We start from the raw sequence: 27,127 nt of genomic DNA on the forward strand, positions 1-27,127 counted from the left end.
ATATTCATAAGTCACTTGGTGAAATCAATTTGACAAAATCATGTAGTCAAACCAAATGATTTTTTATCAATCCAATTCATTGAATTTCACCTCACGCAATCCAAATACTGAAAAGATTTGCAATTTTATTTCAACATACAAGTGAACCTTGCAAGTTTTTTTTTTTTTTTTTTTTTTTTTTTTTGTGTGTTGGCAAATGATAATCCATCATGACAATCAAGTCTTTAACAACAAGAGTTTCCTATAGTACCATACATAGAGATTTTAGAATGCCCGTCTTACGGACATCACTAGCAAGGCAAATGTGACTTATACAAAGATTTTTAAAAAAAAATTAAAAACTCGACCAAAGCCTCAAGCGGCACCAGCACAAACATCTCGAATTGTCGTAAGATCAAATATTTCAATCCAGTAGCCATCAGGATCCATTATGAATGCAAGCCCTTTCATTTTACCTGCAAAAGATTCACCAAAAAGCAAGTGAAAACCCTATTCTCTATACAAAATATAATAGTACATCCAATAGTACCCTACATCATGTAAATTTCTGCATAATTTCTCAGGATCAAGCGGGATTCTTTTTTTTTGTTATAACAAGGATAAGATTCTGTAAAAATACGACTCTTCAAACACTGCCTAGATGAAAGTCTAGATGAAAACCACTTGATACCATTAGAGTAACGGATCTTCGGCTTCCTTTTATTTGAAATTTTCAGCTAAAAGATTGTCTTTGACAAACAAAAGTTCGGTTTTTTTTTTCTTTCATATATTTGCGCTTAACAATTTGTTAGTTTGTCTGGATAGAAGGAATTGGAAGAAAAGAAAAGGAAGAGATTTGGAAGAATAAAATTTCCTCCGTTTGGATGACAAATTAGGACGGGAGGGATTTGGAAGAAAGGGATTTGAAGGGATTAGTTCCAGTTATCATTCTCTCCCCTTCCTTTCCCTTCCCTCTCTTCCCTTTCCCTCCAAAATTCTTATCCAAACACGGTGTAAGTGAATCATCCAAGTTGTTTCTCACTACAAACACATAACAAGCAGAAATTTGATTAGATTAGAAATGCAAAGACACACACCTTCACCAGGTTTCATAACAAACTCCACACCTAATTTCTCAAACCTCTCGCATGCCTTGCACGTATCATCAACAGTAATCCCTATATGCCCTGCGAACCAATTAAGACCAAATTACCGTTAACAAAGTAACACACATAACAAAGTCGTTTGCACCATAACAAGGCAGGTTATTCCTTCATATATTGTTTGATTTCCGCACTCCAATGGAGTCACAGCAACAACGGTAGACTTGTGCTGTGCAAATATGGCTTCTTAGAGTGCAGAAATCACTGCCTCCATGACAGATAGCACAACAAGAGGTGAGGTGACAACAAAAACAGAAAAATAGTATACCAATATAGCACGACAACAGTAGAATCGTTTACACGTACTGCGCCAATATATTAATTTGGTTTAATTTAACATACACTTATCAATTAAAGTCATATCCAAGTTGGATTACTTTTGACTTAATTGCCTATCCCTAGCTACTACTAATCAACCTTACTAGTATACCAAATCTTATTTTGGTTTGAAAGTTCTATACGGGGCGATGACAAATATAACAATAACAACGATATCCCTTTTCAAAACAAAAGAATATGTACAGAGCAATAAAAAAAAATCCAGTATGTTATTAAAGAGATAAGCCAAAACCTAAAGTAAAAATTTCATACCAAAACCACGTGGGTCTGTGTTTCCGTTGTGATACCCTCTGAATTCAGGATCACTTTCTGTACCCCAGTAGCTGAGAAGTATATTAACATATTAGAGATAAACAAAAGGTAAGCAGCACCAACAAACAAGAAATTCAGAGGTATCATTAAACATGATAATAGCACTTACTGAGTAAGTTCAATTGTAGCTCTCTTACTGAGCGTCCAAACGGTTCGGTCCACAGGATCACTGGGTGCTGAAGTAGTGTCCTACAACAAGAAAAGCTAACATGAACTAGAGACGCTTGCATTGACAAAGCTCAAGTATCTCGTTCACATGAGTCTCAAACTAAACCCACAACATATAGTCCATTATAATTTGCTTTTGGCTATTTCACTATAGTCCATTATAATCCTCCACCATATATTGTTAGTGAATTAAATGAAGTAATATATAGAGAAAACAATAACTCAAATTCTACACCAACAAGAGTTTTGTAACTAAGCTCTCTTTTAATGTAAAACGTTTCTGATTATCAGCCAATGTTTGCTTTCCTAAAAGTGGAGCGGTTATGAACAGGTTTTATTGTTTTCTTTCTAGATATATAGAAAAAATTTTGGCTTGGGTAATTGCATAATAGGCCATGACGAGCCCGTAATTTCCCTAAGGGATGTAGATGGTATTTACAGAAAATTTGTTCAAGTAATCCACTCTCCTTCCCGGGCCAAAACAAAAAAGAAAAAAAGACGACAGCATTTGGGCTAAGGAAAGCCTAAAACATACACTAGGTTAGAAAGGTATGTATATTTTTAAGCTCATTTCCGGCAATTGTTGTGTGTAGGGATGGCAGACGGGCAACATTATACGGGTTTTGCACCGCATCCGCCCCAATTGGGGTAAGGTATAGATATGAATTTAGTAGATAGTGGGTGGATATGGGTATGAAAAGTCTTACCCGCCATAGGTAGTAGGTAGATGATGGGTATGGGGTCTTACTCGTCTAATATCTACCCGCCTCGTCCCATACCCACTCGAAACTGCTCATTATTGGCAACAAAATAGAAATATATTAACAAATCATGCCGCATAGTAAACTAGTCAAAGATAAACATCGTCTTACCTCATAACCCATAAAGTAGACGCTAAATTTCATCTGAGGAGAATCCAACCTTTTTAAAAGTCTGTGATTGAGCATACATTAAAACAATACAATCAAATTCTTGACAAAAATAGGGGAAAAGAGGGCAGATGTTCTATGAGTTGATTATGACTAAAAGTACAATACACAATAGCTTTTGCTAAAAAAAAAAAGGACACAATCATTCCACAATCATGCAAGATTTCATCCCTTGTTTTCATGTTTGATAACTAAGATTGAAAGAATACATGCTTACATAACAATATATTCATCCACAAAATAGAGTTTTCATTCACGAAAATATGCGTGTGTGCTCGAACGAGCAAATGCAAAACATAAGTTACAAAAAGTTCTTGCCTCATGAAAACTAAGATGCTCGAACGAACACAAAAGTGCTCGAACTAGCACAACTTGTTTTGAGCTTACGGGTTCAGCCCATTGAAACCAATTACATTAGCCCAATTCGCTCAAAATAACAACAAAGTCAAAGCAATTACAAAAGATTGGAGTCGGCCTTATAAACCACTAAATCATTTTCAGTGGTCGTATACATTAAATTAACCCAATTTTGCTAATAAAGAAAAACCATGATCCAATAAGACTCAGTCACCCGCCCTATTTTGATCCTATTGAATTAGGTAACATAACACAGGAGAATGCTAGCCAAGTGTCCAAGTATTCGTTCAACATACAAGCAGAGGTGAGTGTTCGGCCTAACCACGCCTTTATATGTAACCATGCGTGGCGATTGTGTCAAATTATTCAAGAAACAGCAGGGTTTAACCCAGAACACCAAACAATATAACCCAAATTCCAATTAACAGCACTTAAGTCCATGATATAAACAATAAACAAGCCAAAAACGAATTTCCATTAATTAACCTATTAAAAGAACTTACGACATTCCCAATATACGAGAATAGAAGTCCAAACTTGCTTTAGGGTCCTTAATTCGAAGCATCTGAGAAAAAACCCCAAATAAAAGCAAAATCAATGATATAATTATCCAAACTGAAGTGAATAGAAAGGGGAAAAAATGGATTACAGTTTGTTGCATGAAGTAATCTTTAGTAGCCTCATCAGGAGTAGCTTGAAGACCCGGATTGTTTGATGGAGACTCTTTGGGTTCCGCCATTGATGATGATGATGATTTGAATTTGTGAAGCTCGCAAGCAAAAAAGGGTAGATAAAGTAACAGCCATTGAAGCACCTCGCGGGGCTCGTGCTCCAGAATTTCTGGCCTTCATTAATTTGTTCCAACGTTTAAATTCGATTCAAACATACAGGAGATCTGGTGGACAATTGGGTTAAAATTAACTGAATTCTACACTTTTGTTCGTCTACTTTAGAATTTTCTATTTTACCATAGAAATGTGAATTTTTTTGTTCATCCAATTCATAAATTAATCATTTTAATTTGGTTTTTGAGATATATATTAAAAATAAAATATATATTAGAATCTTGTTAAAAAAATACATGGTTTTTTTATTAAGTAATTTTATATACGTATTTAATAATTGAAAAACAGCTGGCTTTAAACGAGACCATCTCAATATGTGAGACATATAGTCTAATCAGTTCAATTATTTTCTCAATATGCGTTTAATACTTGATCTATTTAAGATCATAATTTATATATTTAAGGTCAAAATATAATATTTTTTTAATAAGTTATAATTGATCCTAATTAATTACTTTAAGGTTTGAATTGATCATTCTTATATCAAAATTGAAATTTTTTATAACAAAGAAGCCTTGAACTCTTGATTATTTCTAAAAGCATTCATTGAATCAATTGACAAATATAATTCGAAATCAAAACTTCCTCCAGCTTTATATCCATGGTAAGAAAACATTACATATACAACTTTATTTCCAAGTCTACTGTGAACCAAATTTGTTGAAAAAAGAACAATATCATTATTATTGATTGATGATTAAAGAGTACAAGTACTTTTATGTTTCATTAAAACCATCATGTACGCATTGAATAAGAGTACTCGTATTGTGCAATGTTTTAACACTATTATTGATAGTTTATTGATTATTCATTTGTTATTTGAAATTCATCCATAGAATGATAGAATAATAGAAGTACCATTTTATTAGATTTCGTTCTGAAATTATGAAAACGAATTCATATTTAGAAGAAATTGATCAATTTAACGTCAAAATTAATCACTTATAGGTCCAAATTAATTTTTTTTTAATTGATCTGTTTAATTTTTACTTTACGTTGAAATTGATATCTTTAAAGTCAAACTTTTAAGGTTAAAATTGATAAATGCCCAGAAAATGAAAAAACGAGGGAAAACGTGTAATGCTGTTACACGCGCAAATTGGACCGGCCCAAATTGATGGTCTCGTCTAAGTTTTTGTGTAGAAAAAATTATCCTGAATAATTTCACTTATTGTCTATCTGTTGTGAATAATTCTTACAATTGATTATTTCTAAATTATCCAATTTGTATATAATTTTTGCTAATAGCATTTCATCCTACATTTTAACTGACTATTGTAGGTACCTACCACCAAAGAAGAGTAGGGATAGACCAATGAATAAGTATAAGGAGGAAGAAAAAGTGAGTGTATAATTATTAAGGATCTATAGTAGCTGGTTAAAATATAAAATGAGATGTTGCCAACAAAAAATATGTAAATGTTGGATTATTTAGAATCAATCAATAGTATAGATTATCACAGCACATGGGCAATATATGGGATTATTTGAAGGCCGTCTCGTTCATTTTTGAGCCCCATAGCAATAACGAATGATAAAAGAAAGTCTAAAAATTATAAGCATAATAAATAATATAATACTCATTTTATTTTGTATGGTTGATATATTAACTATTTTATTAAAAAAACTCTAATAACTTATATATAAAATATACCTAAAAAAATTATTCAAAAAAAATGTATACCCAAATTTAATTTAAGTTGATATCAAACTTACATATGAAAAAAAATTAGCCCTCAAAAATTTAGGGCCATAAAAATTATTCGTTTTACTCATGGTAATTGACGACCATGAATTATTCATAATATTAAAACTTAAATTTACGTTGAAATTCGTGTTAAAATAAATTCCACAAATTTAAATGAATCAAGTCTTGCCAATTGGAGTACTTTTCTAATATCTTCCCTTATGCTTACCAAAACCATCCCAACCTTTATGACAAAAAAAGTTTATCACCCATTAATTATAAACTTTTTATAATTCTCATTTTCAAATCATCAGACTAACCCTAAACAAGAAGCGTTTTTAACAGGGCAACCTTTAATAGTGATGGCATCTATCTTTTTTTTTTCCTCTTGCCACCAAATTTTAAAATGAAATTATGCAATCATTTTTAGAAATAAAATAACTTTAACCATATTAAAATGTCACTCCGTATTTTTAGAAATAAAATAACTTTAACCATATTAAATTACTAACAACGCTTTAAACTATTACATTGATAAATAGTCAAATGTACGAGTTTATTAGGAACGAAGCCATGATTTTAAATTAGGAGGGGCTAAATAGTCAATATACTAGAAATTATTTATCAGCGTTGGTTATTAGGCTATTCGAAGTAGCCGACCGCCTAGGGCGCCGAGAAATAAGAGGCATCAAATATTGAATGATGTTATTCAGATCCGAATTCGAGAACACTTTTTAAGTAATTTGTTTTTAAACTTTTTTTTATATTTGAAATAATATAGTGTTACAATATAAATTTTCTTGAATTATTTTTCTTGAAGTGAAATTTTTTTATCTTTTAATATAATAAAGGGTAGCACTTTAAAAGACATCGTAAAAATAAATAGAGCATCTATAATCTTTGCTCCATCCTTATTATTTACTTTATAAAAACTAGTTAAATCATGAAAATTTTAAAATTATATAGACTTAAAAGAATTTAGATCATAGTAAAAATTATATTCAACAAATAGAGTTGAAGTTTCTATCCCATTTGAAAAACCAAGAGTTTTTGACTCCATTATTCGCTTATTAAGTTTCCAAAAATATACTATTAAAATTAAAATAGTAAAAATATAAACACGCACGAAAAACGATGAATGTAATATTACGAAAGATATAGTGTAATGACATTACAATATAACTTTGTTAGTTTGTTAAAAAAATTGATTGAATTAGGATTTGTTCATTTAACCTTATGTTACAAATGTTTTACTTCAACCATTGAGCTATAATGATTTTTTTTATATTTTTACACTCTTTAAATTATAAATTACATATTAATAAGGGGGTCAAAACTAAAAATACAAAGAATCGGATTTTCGGCAAGGGGGAGGGGGCCTCCCCCGGCCCCCATGTAGCTTCGCCCCTTTTACTCGTTAGATATCGTTATCAAAAGTTTGACACATGTTGAGACGAGTTTAATATTCCCCCTATTCATCTTAAGTGTCTCGTTTACTTTATGTAGCATGTCCAATGCAGTTATTTAATACATAATATATCTAATAAACTTTACAAAGGAATCTAATAAATCCCACACCACTATATTTTAAGTTATAGATTAATAATAAAATACAATTTAAGAGTGATAGATGAATAGTCTCCCAAAAGTAAATGGGACACATAAGGAGAATATGAGGAGGTATCAAAATTTAAAATTGTTTAAATTAGGGAGTATTTGCAAAAGAAATTGTTTTATAAGTGAAAAAAGATTTAAATTAACTAAAAACCGTTAGAGAATATAATATATCTTCGATCCTCAACCATCAGCTTAAGATTTTGGTTGAATTGATTTTTGACATGGTATCAGAAGACAGCGTGACAAGAGATTATGAGTTCGAATTTCAATCAACCCTCATTTATTGTGGAATATTCGGCGCATGTGCGTATTCACACTTCTAGCCAATCGACTCCAGTGTAAAAGAACGTTTTTTTTTCTCTGATAAACAGCAAACAACCGACTCTCGTGTAAAAAAACGTTTTTATTCTCCGATAAACAGCAAACAACAAGCAAATAATTTTTACAAAATATCTCCTAAACAATAATTGACTTAAACATGTAGTTTATTATCAATATCAATAGATTAAAATGATGAAACTAACAAATAATTTCACCCAAAAGCTTCGGCCTCGAGCTAACCAACATTTGCCGATCACACCTTTAATTAATACTCCACTTCATAGCAAATCATTTGTTAGCAGACAAATCAGAATTAATACGCCAAAATTGCACTGCACAGTGCATATAAACCCCCAATCAGAGAATTGCACTCTGTACGACTTTCTCTCTCTAACTTCTTCCCTCCATTAATGGCATCGGCATTTGCCAGTGCATACACAATTCCTCCAAACACTACTACTGCTCTACAAAATCCTCTCCCTATAAAAACCCCCGCAATACCCCCATGTTCAAAAATCATCACCAATACCAATTTTAAATTTGTTAACCATGGCGAAGGTTTCTCTCTCTATTCCTCACTCGTCGTAGCTTCAAATATCTCTAAGTACTGTGTTATTGATTCGTAGTTTTTCTTTTCTTTAGGGAAAAAACAAAGGAGCAGAAACGGATAACAGTGAATGCTCTGTTTTCAGCATTGTTTTTACGGTTCATTTGCATTGTAAGGGATGTACTGGAAGAATCCGAAAGCATATCCTCAAATATCCTGGTATTTTCTCTTTTTTCTTCAATATTCTTATGTGTTTCAATTTCTAATAATTTTTCTTTGTTTTTCAATTCCCCCCAAAATCATTTTCATCCTCTGTTCTTATTGTTTTTAATACTTATGGATTTTGTTTTTCGAATCTCCCCCGAATTTCTGAAGATTATCATCATCATCATCATCAGTTCTTATGAATTTTATTATGGGTTTTTTTTACCTTCAATGTTCTTGTGGGTTTTAATTTTTTTTTTTATGGTTTTTCTTATTTTCTCTTCAAAATCCATAGATTATTCTCATCCTCTGTTCTTCTTATTTTTTAATATGCGTTTATGTTTTTCGAACTCTTCCCCTAGTTCCGAAGATTTTTACGATCGAATATTCTTATGGATTTTTTATGAGATTTTTCCCTCAATGTTCTTATGGTTTTAGTGGTTTTTTTATTATTTTTTTCATTTTCTCCTCAAAATTCCATAGATATATCATCGTCCTCTGTTCTTAATATGGTTTTATTCTTTTACCTTTTCTTCTTCTTATGGGTTTTAATGGTTTTTTTTTCAATGGTAAAAATGTTTGCAGGTGTTGTTAGAGTTGAGTTTGAAGGTGAAAACAAGGTTAAAGTGATTTGCCTAAAAAATGTTGATCCAGAGAAATTACGAGACAAATTGCAAGAAAAAACATCCAAAAAATTCGAACTAATCCTTCCGCAACAACCCAAAAAAGATGCCAAACAGAATGTAAAACAAACAGAAAACAAACCCAAAGAGGTATTCCATATTTTCATGATGGGTTTTATACTGTTATTATATTTTCGCTAAAAATGGAATAATTATACATTAATAAATAGTATTTGATGGTGATTTAATGATAAAGATTTTAACTACTCTAATGCTATATTTGGGATGAATCATGATGAAATTTATGTTATTATTTGGGTTTTGTAAAATGTAAAAGTTTTCTCATGGAAAATTGACATTAATACTAGTATCTGGGATTGAAATATGCCAGTCTGAATAAGTGATTATTATCTGGGTATTGTGATAAATGTAAATTATTAACTGGGTTTTGTAAAATGAAAAGTTTTTCTCATGGAAAATTGTTAGTATTAAAATTTAATGAATTTATCACTAAATACTACTTACTCTGTTCTTTTTTATCTTTCACTTTGGGTTTTTCACACATATTAAGGAAGATAGAATCTTTGGGTTGTGGTGGGTGTTATTTTAATTAAATAGTAGTGTGAAGTAATGATTGTATTAAAAGTATGAGGTTGTAGTGGGTATTATTTTAATTAAATAGTAGTGTGAAGTAATGATTGTATTGAAAGTATGAGAGAGAAAATAATTATAAATAAAAGAAAAGGGGTATATTAAAAGAAAATTGGGATTTTAAGGGGTAAAAGTAGGTTAAAAATTTCTAAAATTAGAAAGTATTCTAAAATGGAAGAACTTTTAAAACTCGTTATAGTAATATAAAAGATTAAAAAAGAACGGAGGGAGTATCTAGGATTAAAAAATGTTAGTCTAGTAAATAATACATTCGATATACCATATTCTTCATTGCATTGGAAATATGTTATATAGCAATTAACAATTTGTTGATTTATAAAATCTTAACATATGGAGTATATATTTTATAAATGTATAAAATATATTTATATTTATAGATATATTAAAAATCGAATTATATAATTAACAAATGTGGAAGATATAAGTGTTTATTTCTCCTTAACGTTTATTTTATATGGGATATGAAAGTTTTAAATGTTAATTAATGACAAATGATTTTTATTATCTTGGATATACTTGGAGGCATATTAAATAATGTAAAAACGCGTCATTTCCATTTAAACTTTTATTCATTATTTAAATTAAAATATTATTTGATATTTAAAATAAGAAGACGTTAATTAAGTTAAAATATTATTTGATATTTAATGTTCTAACATCTGTCATCAAATATACAAACTTTTTATTGATCATGTTTATTATCGACTAAGATACATTACTAATTTTTATTAGTAATGTATATATATCATTATGAATACGTCTTAGTAAATAACGGTTATCTGTGGAGTTAATAAATCACCCTTATATAGTAGAATATGAAAAGTTAAGAACTTTGTAATTTAATTTATTTTTTTTAATTTAATTTATTTTATTATTATTTTTTTTTCTTTTTGTTGTGATTATAAATTACGTGATTGATTAGAAGTTTTTATATATTATCTATATATTAATTATGAAGGTCTAATTAATTATGTTGATTTGTGAAAAGTTGGCAGTAACATCAGTACTATTGAAGGTAGAGTACCACTGTGATGGCTGTTATCAGAAACTCTGCAAAACATTGCATTCCTACACAGGTACTCCCTCCCTTCTAAAATAGGTACCGGTTGATCGATTATCTATACTATTTATCATTTAAGATTATTTTATATATTATATTTATAATCAATATTATATAATAAAATTTATGATCAATTGATAGCTTTGTTTGAATTATTTAATCACATATTTATTTTCGAATTAAAATTTTTAATACTCCATAATTCAAAATAAGTGAGTAAAGTTTGTCGCATATGGGTCTAAATATTATATATAAGTCCACCACACATTACTATTTTAGAAATGTATAATCTTTGTTATATATTAAGTATTTTCAGCAATACCTTATGAAAATCCGGAAAAAAAAAGTGTGATTTTATATATTTCTTTTATTTTTTACAGCCATTTAAATTAGAAATGAATTTTCCTTAACATAAATTTCATTTTCCCTATGTAAAATGTAGGTGTGCATGAAGTGAAAGAAGATAAAGAGAAATCCACAATGAAAGTGAGTGGAAGGTTTGAAGTGAAGAAAATGGTGGAAGAGCTGTCCAAGAAATTGCACAAACCACTTGAAATCATTCCTGAGAAGGAGAAAGAACAGAAGAAACCACCTGATAACAGCACCAACAAACTACCAACTCAGGAGAAGAACAAGGAAGTTAAGGTGGAATATCTAGTTAATGGATCTGGGTATGTGGGTGTGTGTGATGGGTCGGGTCGGATCCTGAAAATATTTGACACTCCTGAGCTATTCAGTGATGACAACCCAAATGGCTGCTTCATTATGTGATCATTCTCCTTCTATGGCATGCACTTCAGAAACAGGGTTTTTTGGGTTACTAATTACTATTTACTATTTACTAACTGTAAATAAATGAATGAACAGAATCAGTAACAGTATCTACTGCTTGTTTTTGGTTTAATGATGCACAGGTGAAGTTTGTATACACTAAGTACTGGTCTATTAGATGTCTTCTTGAGTTGAATATATTAGTTCTAATGGTTACTCCTCTCTCTCTCTCTCTCTCTCATTTAATTAGTTACATTTAGACTCAAAAGCTCTGACTAAGACGTATACGATAACTGACTCTATTATAAAAATTGCTCTCCTAGACAATTCTAATTACATATTTACAATTAATGGTTTGACAATTCATAAGCACAGATTGTGTTTGCTATTGATAGTTAACTAAAAATAATACTATCTTATTAACATTAATACTGTTACAATTATGTTCATTCGACCTTTAAACCCGGGCAATTGATTACTGTTGCAAAAAGACCTAAAAAAGAACTATTGATTACTATGATTCATTCTTGTGTGAGGTTTGTTGTGGGAACCATAAGAAAAATTTGCAAAACTAATAACCATTAAAAAGACCTAAAAATGAACTATTTGTTCCGCATAAAAGTCAAAAGATGTAGTCCGATTATACATTAAAGACGCATTTTTTGACCACATTTTTGTTTATGGTATAAGTTGTCTTTTTTCTTCTCTTCTCAGACAATGATTATAGTTTTTCAATGAGCTAAATACACTGAGTATAATAAGAATGATTATATAGTACAGTACCTTAAAAAAGAAATTAGCATGGAGTGAGAGCACGTAGGTCATTTTTTTAAAACTTTTAAATACTACTAAAAAAGTTAGTCAAATTATATAATACTTAGAGAAAATTAGTAAAAAAAATCGCCTTAACAATTAAAGGTTTTATTATAAAAATAATTTCCTTAATGAACATTATGGAGAATTCATTAACGAAAGATATAATTGATTTATATAGTAATTAGCAAATTTTTTAAAATTTAAATTATACAAAGTAGTTATATCTAATATAATACTAAATTTATAATTTATCAATTATCACTAAATTATACATAGAATTATCAAAATATATTATATCCATTATTTTTATTTTATTCTATAAATAATTTGAATTTTTTTTATTATCATTAATGAACACTAGCTCTTACTTTCTAAAAATTTTGAACAAGCAAAACTCGGTTAGCAAATGACTACATTGATCTACATGAGAGTATGAGACAAGTCGGTATATATAACTATGTATATATACCTCCTCAAAACCTAATCAAATCCTCACACCTGGGAGTTTTATTTCTCCCCCCGCCATCAGATTCTATTTTTTCCTCCAATTCGTCGGAAACCCTAAATCTGCCATCTTCCTCCGTTTTCCCTATTCCATCACAGATCTTCTTCTACTCAATTTTCCGCATCCTTAAAGGTTATACAATCTCTTCCTCTTTTTCTTTTTTTCTCTTAATTTTTGGTTTTATTTAATAGTTGTAGAGTTCTCAATTTGATCCTTTGATTTAGTTTTTCAGATTGATAATGGTTTCGGACGCTAGCAAGAAGAAGGCTGCTCAGAAGAAGGCTGCCGCAGCAGCAAAAAGAGGAGGAAAGGCTGCCGCTTCATCTAAGGCGGCGGCAACAACTGCTCAAAGTGTTGATAAGATCTCCAATGGTGTTGCCGATTTTCAGATATCTGATCGCACTTGTGCTTCTGTTCTCTGTTCTCATCCTTTATCAAGAGATGTTAGGGTAAGCTTTTATTGATGCCAAATTCAATTTTACTCAGTTTAGTTTATTATATGGTAATCAGTTCATGTTTTTTTGTTGTTGGATCATGGATGAAATGGGGTATAATTACTCCATACATGTGATTGATTTATAAATTGGCTTCCAAATAATATTATTTGGAAGCTGTTTGTTTTTGGAAAGTTTGCAGAGTTGCACAATCTCTGTGTACGATGGTTCCATGATCCAGGATATTAGGACGGGCTGAGCACTCATTCTTCAGTGTTATTGTTCCTCAATTTAATATTATTAGGGTTTATCATCACATGACTTGAACCATGTCTTCGGCGTAGAATTTCCCCCCTGTTTAAACTGGTTATATTTGGAAAATTAATTGCACAAAAAATGTGTTTTTCTCTATGTATGTTCATGATGATGCGTGTCAAAGATATTTTGCACATGCCATATAGTGATATGTTAGTTAGGGTAAGGTTGTATGGACACTGATTTTAATGGTTTATTCAGCTAAGTTTAATATGATTGAATGAAAAGGGATGTAAATGAATAAGAGGATTTGTTTTTGTTATTTTTATGTAGTTTCTTGGATGATTATACTGATCAATATCAGGAAATTGATCACATAAAAGATGTGTTTTTTTCTCTTCATGTTCCTTCTGAATTGTGATGCTTGTCAAAGTTAGCCTGTTAATGCCATATAGGTATTTAGCTAAACATGGTAGGCTAATTGCAGTTTATTGTACATCATCATTTGGTTGAATATTTCTCTAGCATTGTGACTTTATAGTTTACAATCATACTCCTATAGTTCTATTTCATGCCAATGTCTTCTTTTTCTAAGTTCCAATTTTTGAAAAAATTCCATGTACATAGGATCTGTATACGGTACATGGTTCTAAGGTTAATGCAATTCTTGTTGCATCCAAACTAAAATGTACCATATATGGATTATATGAACATCCAAATATGATCCCGTGGAGTTTATTGTCAACATAGTTATCTGTGTGAAGGTTATCAAGAAAGGATTATGATTAAATCTTTCTCCTGGGTTTCATTTCCTGAATATGTTGCTATTTACGTGGTCTTTAGTTGTCCTCAATCTTTTGGGATTAAGGTTTTGGCATTGTTTTTGTGGTTGTGATGTTTTTATGCACTTGTGCACTATATATTTGAGGTTAGCTAGTCTTACGTCTGATTATGTACTCATGTTACCTTTGGGTCACTTTAGATCAGTGCCTAGATGAGCAATTGTTTGTAAGCTGGGAGCTGTGCCACTGATGATGTTCGATTCTTTGAAAGTATTTGTATTTTGTAGTTGTGTATATTTCTAATTATCACCTTTTGTGATCATTTCTCATCTCGGAGTTGATCTATAGATGGTATACTTTTGTGAATTGGGCATGTGACAGCTTCCGGTTTATATACCTGTCTTTCTTGTGTTACGACCTGTGACAGAATTCTTTTTCCTTGCAGATAGAGTCTTTATCAGTTACTTTCCATGGACATGATCTGATAGTTGACTCAGTACTGGAGCTGAACTATGGAAGGTTAATTTCTATCCAATGCTGTTTCCATTATATTTTTTAACTATCTTATAAGAGCTTATTTTTAAATAGCTTCCCATTTACTTTACTTCTGTAGGCGTTATGGTTTAATGGGTTTAAATGGTTGTGGAAAATCTACCCTTCTTACCGCAATAGGATTACGAGAGCTTCCGATTCCTGAGCACATGGATATCTATCATTTGTCTAGAGAGATTGAGGCTTCTGACATGTCTGCCCTTGAGGCTGTAATAAGCTGTGATGAGGAAAGGGTGAAGCTAGAAGAAGAGGCTGAAATTTTATCAGCTCAGGTGTGTATTCTTCATGTATCTCCCCTTATAATTTTAATTTTTAAACTGGTGTGATGATTGTGTGTATGTTACAGGAAGATGGAGGTGGGGACAGACTTGAACGTATATATGAACGTCTGGAAGCTCTCGATGCATCTACAGCTGAGAAGCGCGCAGCTGAAATTCTGCATGGTCTTGGTTTTAGCAAGATGATGCAACAAAAGAAGACAAAAGATTTTTCTGGAGGTTGGAGAATGAGGATTGCATTGGCACGGTCGTTGTTTATGAATCCCACTATTTTACTGCTGGATGAACCCACAAATCACCTTGGTATGTTTTACCCTTCATTGTCATGTCACTTTCTGGTTGCTACTTGTGTTACATTATGTTTGATCTTGTCCGACAATTGCATATTCTGAGGATCTCATCTGCCCTTAGATAATAATAAATGTTTCTAAAATCTTGTCTCAATGCGTTGTGAATTGGTTGTGAAGGGGGCATCTTTCTGGTGATAATTGCTCTTCTGATTATTCAACTTGAGTAAATATTGATTAGGGTGGATTATTTTTTTTCTCATTAGTGTACTTGCACATGGACCATTGCTTCATTAATAACTTTCCAGGTTGTGTACGAGGTTTGGTGGCCTGAGCTGTGCACTTATTTTGAATTTTATTTATGATAATTATACTTTGTTTATCAGCTGAAGTACTCTAAAATATAATATTACGAAGTTTTTGATTAAGAGTCTTGATTTTTGGACGGTTCAATGTAAAATATAATTTGATTGAAAACGATATTATGAACTCATAATTCTACTTGATTATTCCAGTACTTACTATTTGAACATTTGATTCTAAAGTTTCTATTATGTGTATGTTGCACTCAGATTTCTTACGAGATGGCAAGTTTTATTTCTAGGTGGAAAATTTTTGGTCTTCACCTGTGGTTAAAATTGTGCCTTGTTTTCTGTTGGCGTTTAGTTTTTATGTTGAGCCCTTGTTGATTCTAATTAGTTTGTTGACAAGGGGTGATAAGAATTATACTAGTAGAATCACATGGAGTGTGCAAGTTCTTTTTATAAATGCTTGGCCAGAAGCTTTTGAAATCTTGAGGTACAGATTACTTGCTCTCTTACCGATCTTTCTTGACGACAGACCTTGAAGCTTGTGTTTGGCTTGAGGAGAATCTGAAGAACTTTAGTCGCATTCTGGTCGTCGTTTCACACTCCCAAGATTTCTTGAATGGTGTGTGCACAAATATTATACACATGCAAAGCAAGAAGTTGAAGTTCTACACTGGTAACTATGATCAGTATGTTCAAACCCGTTCTGAACATGAGGAAAATCAAATGAAACAATACAAATGGGAGCAGGACCAAATAGCTAACATGAAGGAGTACATTGCTCGGTTTGGTCACGGGTCAGCTAAGTTGGCTCGTCAAGCACAAAGCAAGGAAAAAACACTAGCGAAGATGGAGAGGGGAGGGCTGACAGAAAAGGTTGCTAGAGATCATGTTTTAACTTTCCGTTTCACAGATGTCGGGAAGCTTCCCCCTCCAGTTTTGCAGTTTGTGGAAGTGTCATTTGGCTATACTCCAGAGAATATTCTTTACAAAAACCTTGATTTTGGCGTGGACCTTGACTCTAGGATTGCTTTGGTGGGGCCCAATGGTGCTGGGAAAAGTACGCTTCTAAAGCTGATGACAGGCGATTTAGTTCCTCTTGAAGGCATGGTGAAGCGTCACAATCACTTAAAAATTGCCCAGTACCATCAGCATCTTGCAGAGAAGCTTGACCTGAATATGTCGGCTCTCCTATACATGATGCGAGAATATCCCGGAAATGAAGAAGAGAGAATGAGGGCAGCAATAGGGAAGTTCGGGCTATCTGGAAAAGCGCAGGTAATGCCCATGAAAAATTTGTCTGATGGGCAGCGTAGCAGAGTTATTTTTGCCTGGCTGGCTTACCGTCAGCCTCATATGTTGTTGCTCGATGAACCGACTAATCACTTAGATATTGAGACTATTGATTCATTGGCCGAGGCTTTGAATGAGTGGGATGGAGGCATGGTTCTTGTAAGTCACGATTTCAGGCTTATAAACCAGGTGGCTCATGAGATATGGGTATGCGAGAATCAGACAGTCAGCCGTTGGGAAGGCGATATTATTGCCTTCAAAGAGCATCTTAAGAGGAAAGCTGGATTATCTGACTGAAGCCGATGATTAGCGATGCAGCTTAAAAGATTTGATGAAACATTTATGATTATAACTTATGTGCCTCGACACTCAGTTGTGCTTCAATGTGTTTAGCTCTGTTCCGACATCACAGTCATGGCTTTTTTTATCATTCTCGAGCCATGAAATTTTGAGCATAACTGTTTTTGAGTCTAGGTAATTTTTGGCTTTGTTTTTTTACCTTTGCGAATACCTTATAAAACATTTTTAGTAGTTAGTTGATGAGATTTTGTCTTATAAACGAGATCATTTGTCAACTCTTATGTTTAAGATTCGTTATTAAGATTATTTTTTCTCTACGTGACTTTGTTTCAGTTCTACTTATTTACAAGCAGAGTGATAATTAAGAATTCAAGCCAAGAATGATAATTAGTTCTACTTGTTTATGGTCTATTTATAAACGAGATCATTCTTAGTGATAATTAGTTGTAAGTGATTTGATTCAATATTCACAAGTGGAGAAAACATCTTATGCTGTGATTTTTAGGGTAGATCGTTTATTTCCTGCTTTGGTTTGAAACCGGATCATTAAAGGAATTATATGCTAAAAACCAATATTATATTAGTGTTAGACTTTGACCAATTGTAACGTTTTCTAACCTTATTATCCTGTTGAATGCAAAGGCATGAAAAAAACATTGTTTTAACTTTTTTTTTTTTTAAGGAAACATCATTTCAACTTAAAAACTCAAAACACCAAAGAAAAAGATATATGAATAAAAAAATAAACGATTGAATAATTACTTTTGATTATGAAAACACAACTTTTTTAAAAAAAAAACTATTTCACGTGAAATTCCATACCTTTGGAATTTTAAAGTGCTTTCAAAATAGTTATTATATATGTATTTAATTTTTAGAATTACAATACGGAGATTGTATTTGAAATATCAAATCAAACTATGTACAACACCAACAATTATATATAATAGTTGAGTTGAGATTATGAAAATAGATGAAACTCAGAACCCGTTTTCAATTGTCCATTTGAGATTTCATAGATGTGTCATTACTGCTAATATGCTAATTACACAAGAAAAAAAAATCAAATGTAATAAAAATATTCTTATTCAACTGTCAGAATCAAAATATAAAATCGTATTCATGTAAAAATAAATAATTAAATTTTCATTACTGCTAATATACATTTATAATTAAGTCTTGTTTTATTCTAATTATATCATTTTTATCATGTTTCTCTAAAGTTAGTTGGTAACGGATTATATATGTAACAAAAATTCTTAAAAAAGGTCTTATACCTCATGAACATATCAATCGGTAGTCTAGTTTTGTGTTTGGATCATATATACTTACATATATACATACATACGCACATAAATACATACACATATACATATATGTATATATAAACAAAGGTATAAAACCTTTTATTTTTAACACAAATTTTCAAAGACGGTCTTAAGGCGAAACCATTTTTATTAAACTGAGTCAATATACAATTATAGTCTTAAACTAATAACTTATAATTTAAAGTGATCACTTACAGTTTAAAATGATCGCTTATAATTTTAAAGTGATCTCTTAAATGTTAAATACTCACTCACAATTTTACGTGACTAATTATAATCTTAGAGTGTAACTTATAAGATTTGTTATGTGTTTTTATTTATAGGAAAACTTGAGTACGAGATTACAAATCTTAACAACCTATTATAAAATTTTAGAATTTGAAATAAATAAATGACTTGAAATAAATCTAACAATAAACAGAAATTTGCAATTAATTATAAGCACTTTATAATTGATCAATGGAACCACTTAATAAATAAGGTGATAAGAGTTTGCAAGATTCTTTCACTTTAAGAACTTGTAGAGAATGAAAATTGGGAGCAAGGAAGAAGAATGACAACAGAATTCGATGCCTCAAATATGTGCAAATGACCTCCTTATATAGGAGTAGGAGTAAGCGCTCTATTAACCCATGATCTCCATTTCCCCAAGTTATTTAATGACTGATTAGTGAGAGTTACTTAGGGTTAAAGTAACCCTAACTGCCAAAAAACTAAAGGAGAACCCACGATCTGAAGTCCAGCGTTAAACAACTCAACTTTCCTTTAGGCCAACTTAGAATCAAGTCAAATTCTAGAACAAACGTAATTTCCAGAGGAAAAAGCCGACTTGACTTTTTCTTTAAAACCTCTCAAGCTGAGTCTACTTTACTTGCTGCCTCAAAATTTTGATTCCAACAACAAAAGCTGAATTGACTTTTACTTTTATAGACCAAAAGTCGACTCAACTTTTGGTCTTATTTTCTTGCGTTTATTTATCTGCTTTGCACAACTTTGAACGTATGAAACACCATTTTGTCCTTACTTTGCTAGTGTGACCTTTTATTTAAGATTTTAGTATAATCAGTATACTTAAACTTTTAACTTTTATACTCTAAATTGTCCAATAAATTTAAAGTGATTAATTTTTAAGTCTTATTGATGACTTATAATTCTATATATCAGTTGCAATTTTAAAATGCTCAAATACAAAAGTTTTAATTAAAATCTCGTTTTTTAAGTAATATAATTTTATGTCGGTCGGAGTATTTATCACTTTTGGGAGACTGGAGTAATGCTTTTGGTTCGATTTTCATTGCGTGCTCCTTGGTTGTTTTTTTTAAAGATGGAATATCGTTTATAAATTTAGATCAAGTGAACATAAATTAATTCGCAAAATCAAAACCAATTGTACATAAGTTTCACAAGAATCCTCCAACATTATCTTTTCCCCATTTTTGGCCGAACCTTTTCTGCTCGGTAATCTTGAGGAAATCGGAAAAGCCCTGATTTTTTAAAAATCAAATTCTGTTTATAAGATAGACTACTATTTATATAGACCTTATCATGTAATTTCACAAAATGGAGTTCATAAACAAGAATACGGCATCATCATTGTTGTTATTGTTATTGTCGTTGTTTAAGAATTCCATTTTTGTGGAATTACATGATTAGGGTCTATACAAAGAGTGGTCTATCTATAAAGGGTAGTATTTAAATCGTAATTTGATGAACTTTTGTTTTTTCATATGATAATTATACTTACCCATTTGTTATTAAGTCCTGGTCATTCTTCTATTGTGAAATTTGGTCATATTATCCACTCTGTGATTGTGATTTGTGGGTTTGAGTCAAATATTTTACGTGGGGTAATTGTCTTTTGTTCATGTATTTGAAATTGCAAGTTTAGTGTTTGATAGAATGTCTCAGAGAGATTTAAACTTTTGGAATAGATTGATCACTGGCTATGCTAAAAATGGTTACTCTAGAGAGGTTTTTTTTGAGGTGTTTATGATCACTGGCTTTGCTAAGATTTACATGACTATAATTTGAGGACTAGGATATTTGATTTCAAGAGATTTTTGATTAATTCTCTTGTTGAGTTGTACTGTAAGCGCAAGGCAATTCTATTGCGATTACGAGGCGGTTATTTACGATTTCATTAGTGGGTTCTGTCGGACTTGGCAACAATCATTGTTGTGCTTGGGGCTTATATAAGGTCACTGCCATTGATTTTGGCTTGTCTGTCCACTCTGATTTTGTTGGAAAAGGGTTCGGTTCTTGCGCTATGGTGCAACTTATCTGTTCATTTCACTATGTGTTTTTGGTGAAATAGCAGATAATACTTTGGTTTCTTGGATTACTATGCTTTCAGCATATGGGTTTCATAGGAAAGGAAAGAAGCTATTTCAATTTCGACCAAATTGTGGCTGAAGGCATCATTCCAGTGGAGGGTGTTATGCAGAACAAGTGTAATATGCAGCCTGTGCAGGCTCATTATGCTTGCTTGGTTGATCTTCTTAGCTGACCAGGACATTTGGAAGAAGCACATAAAGTAACTGATAATATATGACAGTGGAACCAGCAGTTGACTTGGGTTTCCCCGCTGTTTGTCTGTAGGATTCATGGTAATGTTAGTTTAGGTAAGGTGTGTGCTCAGGCCTGGAAATATAGAGAGTAAGTGCCTACATTATGTGGGTTGATGCAGACAGGCTATTTGTTAAGCCTAAAGGTTTCAACTACTATTATATAGTGTAGTTGTGTAGATAACAATGGGAATTCAAACTATAGTGCAATTGAACATAATTTTGATAGTTGCATATCTGTTCGTATATATTACTGAACTCTTGAAGCATCCTTCAAAGTTAGGACACCAGAGCTTTCCTTATTGAATGAAAAGTACAGCTGCAATAGCAGCAACAACAACAACGAAAACAACAAAAACAAGAACAACCGGTGAGGATACGCCACAGTAAGCTTCAGAATATCCTTATAGCTTATTTGCTGAAAATTGAAAACTGAAAACTGAAAATTGAAAACACCATTTTATTGCTTGACAGTTGCATGTCAACTTCCTTGAGCTTCACTTGATTATAGAAGCTTCTTATACAATTACTTTCATATCTGTTTCATTGTTAAAGGGTAGTGGTTCCATTGGTTTGGTTGCTTCTAGAAGAACGTCGAGTGGAATCTTTGGCTTTGACTGCTCTAATGGAATGACTTGCCTTCCATAATTTTCAGGATTTGGACAATACTCCTGCATATTAATAAATTGTTAAATAATGAATTGCCATTTGCACATGTCCCATGGAAGTTTAATTTTATAATTTAATATGATGTTTTGATGCTTTAGCTGCTTGCTTACTTGATCAGCATGCATTTTCTTCACAAATGTCTTGAATACATTAAAGTTCCACCCATCTAGCAGCTGATTGCACAAACGAAGATATGTCAAGCCGTACATCTTAAGTTTTGGTGGACCATCTCTATTAACTCCGTTTGGCCTAGCATTCAGCAGCATCTGATTGTAAGCGTTGGGATCATATCTGGGTAGTGCATTTTCACCTGCAACCTCAATATTTTCTCTCCAGCTTCCACTTAAGACCTGGAAATATTTTCAGTGATTAAACATGCAACATGCCAATCTCAGGTGAAATAAACTGCATTTTTAATGAGCAGTAGTGCAGCACATTTTAGCTTAGTTTACAGGTTTCTCTTTACGATTTGCTATTGTTATTCTCCTAGACATTTGAGTAACAACAAAAAGGAATTGACATGGTTTTGAAGCTTTAATCTTGTATAGTTTTCTTCACATGCTTTTTTGTGTCAGCAACTTGTTTGCAAGTTTTTACGGCCAGAATATCTGTCAAAAACAGTTTGTATGTTGATTTGATATTGTAGAGCTCACCTGTTGCACAAGCTCTTGTGGAGCACTATCAGCATAACCAGGCTGCTCATAGTCTCTCATCTCAAGACATGTAAAATCTAAAACCCCATAGTGTCGAGAAAGCATCCTTGCTATTGGTCGATACCCATCTCTGTCTCTCAAGTTGTAGTATCCAGCAGTCAGCTCAGCAGCATGACTGCTATCCTTGTACCACCAATGTAATCCTGAAACCTGCTCATTATTGAGGGGAAGGAAAACGTTAGTCATCTGCACAATAAAACTTCCACAATCACTGATGCTCCCATAGATCACTATACTTACTTTAGCTGCTATTTTAACTTTGCAGCCACAGAACGCTTTTGTTGCTTCTTCCAGGATCTGGTCACCATGGATCAGTAATTTGTTCGAATACCAGGTTAAGAAGAATTTTCCATGATCACTGAGGTATGCTCCATTGTTTCTAAAAAATTCTGTTGATTCTGGTCTGTCATTATATTGTCCTGCATTATCTGGCAAATTCCACTCGGGATGGCCAGCATCAACTGCTGCCTTTTTGAAATCTTCCGTCAGATATTTGTCATAGCACTGCAAAATAAACATATCGAAAAATAGTTAACTGTCAAGTGTCTAATAAAATTTGCTTGATATGTGTTCTTATTTGTATTGTAATATCCATAGATGAATGTTTAGAGATCTTTTTTAACACAGTATGCTGCAATTTATCACCTGAAACTCCCCTATTCCTGGGTAGCTCCATCCTTGATTTTGTGGATAAGAAGGATATCGCATTTCTCCTGCTGGCCCAAGGCCTACTTCAATGTCAACAATGACACCAGCGTTTAGGAAATCTGACATATTCTCTCTGAAACTCTTCATGTAATCACTATAGATCTGTCAAGTTTAACAACAAATACATGTCATCCTCCCTTCTTTTGGCAATGTATACTTAAGTGTGATGTGAAATCACAGAGAAAGAACCGTAAAACCTTGTTTGTATATGGTAATGTAAAGCAGTCATTAGATTTTTGAATGACAATTACCTGAATGGGAGTTCGGCCTCCAATGATGGGTTCATTATCAATACCAAGCGTAAGGTACTCTTTGTTTCGGGTACCCCTTCTATTAGTATAGAAGATATCAGGGTTTGAATCTCCGACTTGAAGTACCCATTGAGGGAGTGGGATGTAAACACCATCACCTACATTCCCTCCACATTGGTGGAACGACATTATTGCTTGTATTTTCAGGCCACAATCCTTAACAACTTGAAACAAGCTTTTGTAAGCATTCCAATCATATTGCTTAGGTCCTTTTGATTCTATTATTCCCCACCAGACATCGACCATGACTCCATCAACTTCGGCTTCCCTAAGCTTGTATAATTGTCTCTTGATGTCATCCTGGTTCTCAAAGTTGTTGTCAGCTGTAACAACTCCCAACTATTTCCAGCAAAAAAAAAAAATTAGTTAGCGTGTTATTGTTGTGTGTCTAAGTAAATGTTGTTTACACAAATTGGTCAATGCATACTGGTAACATTGTGTAGACGGGCACATAGTTCAGGATCATTTTTGCCATGTTGATGTCTTAAGCTGGAACCTGCATTATCATTGAGGACTGTTAGATACAGATGGCGATAGCAAGCTGTCTGTGAATGGGTTTGGAAAATTTTGCCTCTCAAAACTTTTACCTGCTCACTAAAGCATCATGCCTAAGCTAATTACTTGGTTCCAAATTATTTTGTAGCTAGGTAAACTTTAGAAGGTGATGAGTAAATAATCAACTGTTTGAACATGTAAAATGTCGACTTACTATAACACAACTAAGTATCTTTGTGAGCATTTATGTGCAGAAAAGAAAGAAAGCTATCAGATTTAGTAAACACAAAGCTATTATAAGTGTTAAATCTTATGATGTACTCCTAGATAACATAATACCCACATTGATATAGCTTCGAAAACAAATTTAACACATAAATTTTAAAGAGTAGGGAAAATATAATATCTTACAGAACAATGTGATTTATCTCTCAAAAGTTGTTTGCTTCTTGTGTTTCTTGCTTGCTTTCCCGTGATCCTATTTATACTTAATGTTTCTAATTCTGTTACAGAAAGAGCCGCCTGCTGTTACTTCTCCACTGGATTCAAGCATCAGCTGTATGGCCTCCAGTACCTTTATGTAGTCATCAACTGCTTTTATGATCTCTAAATCAACCGCATTAAAGCTTATCAATTATCAATCCTAGGTAAAACTAATGTCAATCTTTTATGGAAATAATTATGTGGCTTTGTCATGAAGCAATTTTTTATTTTATATGATATATGATATGATTTGTTTTAATTCCAACTTCCAAGTGATGATTTTCAATGTTACGTTGGACTCGAGTTTTGGTTTTCTGTCAGAGCCATAAATGTCAATCTCATTGTAAATGTTCCCAGAACTAATGAAATGTTACTTAATCATGTAATGAAATCAACTATCCTTCATGTGGTGAATGGAATTTATATTCAATGAAAATCGGAAATTTGTAGCTCTTTGAATGATCTTTATCAATCCATATAGTAATATCAAATAAAGTTTTAATATAAGCTTTGGTGAGCAATAGCTAAGTGTAACTATTGGCAGAAACCATGACTGTTATCAAGGTAAATTAATATCACAAATTCTTGTGAGAGACGGTCTCTCTCTAATTGGACCGGCCCACTATATATTTTTTGAAATATTGTAAGTAGGCATTAAGAATGATATAAGTAGACATTTAAGATATTAAAAGTAGGCATTAAGGATATGGTAAGTAAGCATTAGGATAGTGTAAGTAGGCATTAAGAATATGGTAAGTAGACATTAATCTTTAATGAATTGGGCTTGGGATACATCTCTCAAAGAAACGGTCTCTCAAGAGACTAGCTGAATTAATATATAACTGATGTATTGAACCTCTGCTGTGAAAGGAAAACGACTCATATCAAAGTCGCAACTGCTTGAGAAATGTTGAAGCATTTATTTATTTGAGAGGCGATCAATATCAGGGCCTAGATTTTTTGTTGGTTCCAAATGCTCAAGGTTGATGATTACGATGCATCATTTTTTACGGTTTGCTACAATACTGATGAATGTATATGATGACTTGATCACAGTTCTTTAATTTAAATTACAAGGTTAACAATAATATCCTAGTTTAAATGATCAAAAATGCTATATTACTAATTACTGTGTGCAGAAAGCTTCTACTGTAGTGTATACTGTTAATGTGTGATGCATTAGCCTTGCAGATAGTTGAGTCCTGCCGCAAATTGATGTCAGCTGCAGACGAAGTGTATATGCCTCTGCCGCCTTTTTTCCGTTGAAGTAACAGAAACTGCTGCTATCAGAACTTAGAAACTGTTATTGGATGCCTTCCCATACACAAACAGTTATTATATAAAATATTCCATAGGGTTGGGTTTTATACTATCTCCGTTTCATAATGCTTGCACCATTTCGACACACGTGTATTAAAATAATTAGTTGGTAGTAAAATGTCATTGTTGTCCTTAAATAATGACAAAAATGTAAGAGTTAATGAGGTACAAAGTAGGCAAAAATAAGATAACATTTAAGTTACTTTATGACATATTTAGTAATAATGTGATAAGTATTGTAAAACAGATGAAAAAAAATTATAGCAAGTATTATGAAACAGAGGAAGTATTCTTCATCTTTGATTAAAATAATAGACTTATGAATAAAAAGGTAGGGAAGAAGGTAGTCGATAAATAAGCAGACTACGATCTTGAAGATAGTCATCAAATTTAATGTGTGTCGAGTGTGTATCGTTGTTGTTGTATATTGATTTTAAGTGTAATTTTAAGTAGAATATTGAGTTTTTCTTATAAGCTATCAGATTGCTGCATTTTCATTTTACATGTAAGTTTTTGTAAGACAAATATGACAATTTCATTAGAACCGATGAGTATTTTACAACAAAGGTTGCATTCAGAAGTAAGACCAATTACTCATTTGATGGAAAATAAAATGGATTTTAAAGAGCAAATGTCTCATCAATTAGTAACAAATGAGGTTGTTAATATGAGAAAAAAGATAGCTTCAATTAGGGCCGAACAAACTTTGGTCTAAACCGTAAATCAACCCAGACCAAATCGGAAGGTTTTTTTTCAAATTAAATTATGGTTTACGGTCTGGTCGATTTTTTTATTTTTCAGACCAGACCGGATTACAAATCGTACTATGGTCAAAAATCATAATTTTGTATTTAAAAAATTAAGTTGTTACCTAGATATTTTAAGAAGTAGTTATTTTTATACAGCAATATATACTTGAATGATGTTGATGTTATCAACTAATTACAAATTATTATATTTATTAATTGTAGGTGTAAAATATTTGCATAAACACATGTATTAATTTGGATGAAAATATAAAAATAAAAAACTGTAGACCAGATCAGATCGGACTGTTGTAAAACAGTTTGATCTGGTCCGGTCTGGTGATTTAAACGGTCCGGTCTAATCTGATTTGATACTACAATAACTA

At 32.2% G+C, this 27,127-nt stretch overlaps 4 protein-coding genes and 1 long non-coding RNA gene across 6 annotated transcripts; 3 read left to right on the forward strand and 2 right to left on the reverse strand.

Moving 5' to 3' along the window:
* Positions 1-72: 72 nt before the first annotated feature.
* Positions 73-4,181, reverse strand: LOC130806835 (lactoylglutathione lyase-like). Its single transcript, XM_057672054.1, has 7 exons — positions 3,897-4,181; positions 3,751-3,812; positions 2,834-2,894; positions 1,903-1,982; positions 1,734-1,804; positions 1,077-1,166; positions 73-455 (listed from the first exon to the last, which is right to left on the reverse strand). The coding sequence occupies exons 1-7, from the start codon at positions 3,984-3,986 to the stop codon at positions 355-357; spliced, it is 555 nt and encodes a 184-aa protein (XP_057528037.1). The 5' UTR covers positions 3,987-4,181; the 3' UTR covers positions 73-354.
* A 3,926-nt stretch (positions 4,182-8,107) lies between these two features.
* LOC130806619 (heavy metal-associated isoprenylated plant protein 3-like) lies at positions 8,108-11,748 on the forward strand. The gene is made up of 5 exons (XM_057671768.1): positions 8,108-8,275; positions 8,360-8,483; positions 9,054-9,241; positions 10,752-10,839; positions 11,266-11,748. Exons 1-5 carry the CDS (start codon positions 8,267-8,269, stop codon positions 11,592-11,594), a joined length of 738 nt encoding a protein of 245 aa, XP_057527751.1. The 5' UTR covers positions 8,108-8,266; the 3' UTR covers positions 11,595-11,748.
* Positions 11,749-12,866: 1,118 nt separating this feature from the next.
* On the forward strand, positions 12,867-17,721 carry LOC130806310 (ABC transporter F family member 1). 2 transcript variants are annotated; one of them, XM_057671330.1, is made up of 6 exons: positions 12,867-13,047; positions 13,148-13,364; positions 14,832-14,905; positions 15,000-15,210; positions 15,285-15,519; positions 16,344-17,721. In XM_057671330.1, exons 2-6 carry the CDS (start codon positions 13,155-13,157, stop codon positions 17,399-17,401), a joined length of 1,788 nt encoding a protein of 595 aa, XP_057527313.1. In that variant the 5' UTR covers positions 12,867-13,047; positions 13,148-13,154; the 3' UTR covers positions 17,402-17,721. The 2 variants fall into 2 exon arrangements, with proteins under 2 accessions (XP_057527313.1, XP_057527314.1); XM_057671331.1 differs by having other exon boundaries at positions 12,889-13,047; positions 13,140-13,364.
* Positions 17,722-21,814: 4,093 nt separating this feature from the next.
* LOC130807034 (beta-amylase-like) lies at positions 21,815-24,738 on the reverse strand. Its single transcript, XM_057672316.1, has 7 exons — positions 24,604-24,738; positions 24,125-24,193; positions 23,638-24,036; positions 23,324-23,488; positions 22,619-23,182; positions 22,076-22,315; positions 21,815-21,967 (listed from the first exon to the last, which is right to left on the reverse strand). The coding sequence occupies exons 2-7, from the start codon at positions 24,170-24,172 to the stop codon at positions 21,815-21,817; spliced, it is 1,569 nt and encodes a 522-aa protein (XP_057528299.1). The 5' UTR covers positions 24,173-24,193; positions 24,604-24,738.
* On the forward strand, positions 22,232-26,466 carry LOC130807035 (uncharacterized). The gene is made up of 5 exons (XR_009040437.1): positions 22,232-22,360; positions 22,612-22,855; positions 22,944-23,041; positions 24,705-24,839; positions 25,867-26,466. It is a non-coding gene; the product is annotated as an uncharacterized LOC130807035 (long non-coding RNA).
* The last annotated feature ends 661 nt before the right edge of the window (positions 26,467-27,127 follow it).

The sequence above is a fragment of the Amaranthus tricolor genome, chromosome 2 (assembly GCF_026212465.1).
Source record: "Amaranthus tricolor cultivar Red isolate AtriRed21 chromosome 2, ASM2621246v1, whole genome shotgun sequence".
Lineage (NCBI taxonomy): Eukaryota > Viridiplantae > Streptophyta > Magnoliopsida > Caryophyllales > Amaranthaceae > Amaranthus > Amaranthus tricolor.

Coding starts and splice junctions, on each gene's coding strand:
- LOC130806835 (XM_057672054.1), bottom strand. CDS start 3,986: ATGGCGGAACCCAAAGAGTCTCCATCAAACAATCCGGGTCTTCAAGCT. Junction 1,983..2,833: donor TCTACTTTATGGGTTATGAG/GTAAGACGATGT, acceptor TTCTTGTTGTAG/GACACTACTTCAGCACCCAG. Junction 456..1,076: donor TGTTATGAAACCTGGTGAAG/GTGTGTGTCTTT, acceptor AATCTTTTGCAG/GTAAAATGAAAGGGCTTGCA.
- LOC130806619 (XM_057671768.1), top strand. Junction 9,242..10,751: donor CAGAAAACAAACCCAAAGAG/GTATTCCATATT, acceptor ATTTGTGAAAAG/TTGGCAGTAACATCAGTACT. Junction 10,840..11,265: donor AACATTGCATTCCTACACAG/GTACTCCCTCCC, acceptor TGTAAAATGTAG/GTGTGCATGAAGTGAAAGAA.
- LOC130806310 (XM_057671330.1), top strand. CDS start 13,155: ATGGTTTCGGACGCTAGCAAGAAGAAGGCTGCTCAGAAGAAGGCTGCC. Junction 13,365..14,831: donor CTTTATCAAGAGATGTTAGG/GTAAGCTTTTAT, acceptor TTTTCCTTGCAG/ATAGAGTCTTTATCAGTTAC. Junction 14,906..14,999: donor CTGGAGCTGAACTATGGAAG/GTTAATTTCTAT, acceptor TTACTTCTGTAG/GCGTTATGGTTTAATGGGTT.
- LOC130807034 (XM_057672316.1), bottom strand. CDS start 24,172: ATGGCAAAAATGATCCTGAACTATGTGCCCGTCTACACAATGTTACCA. Junction 22,316..22,618: donor CACAAGAGCTTGTGCAACAG/GTGAGCTCTACA, acceptor AAATATTTCCAG/GTCTTAAGTGGAAGCTGGAG. Junction 21,968..22,075: donor AGAAAATGCATGCTGATCAA/GTAAGCAAGCAG, acceptor ATTAATATGCAG/GAGTATTGTCCAAATCCTGA.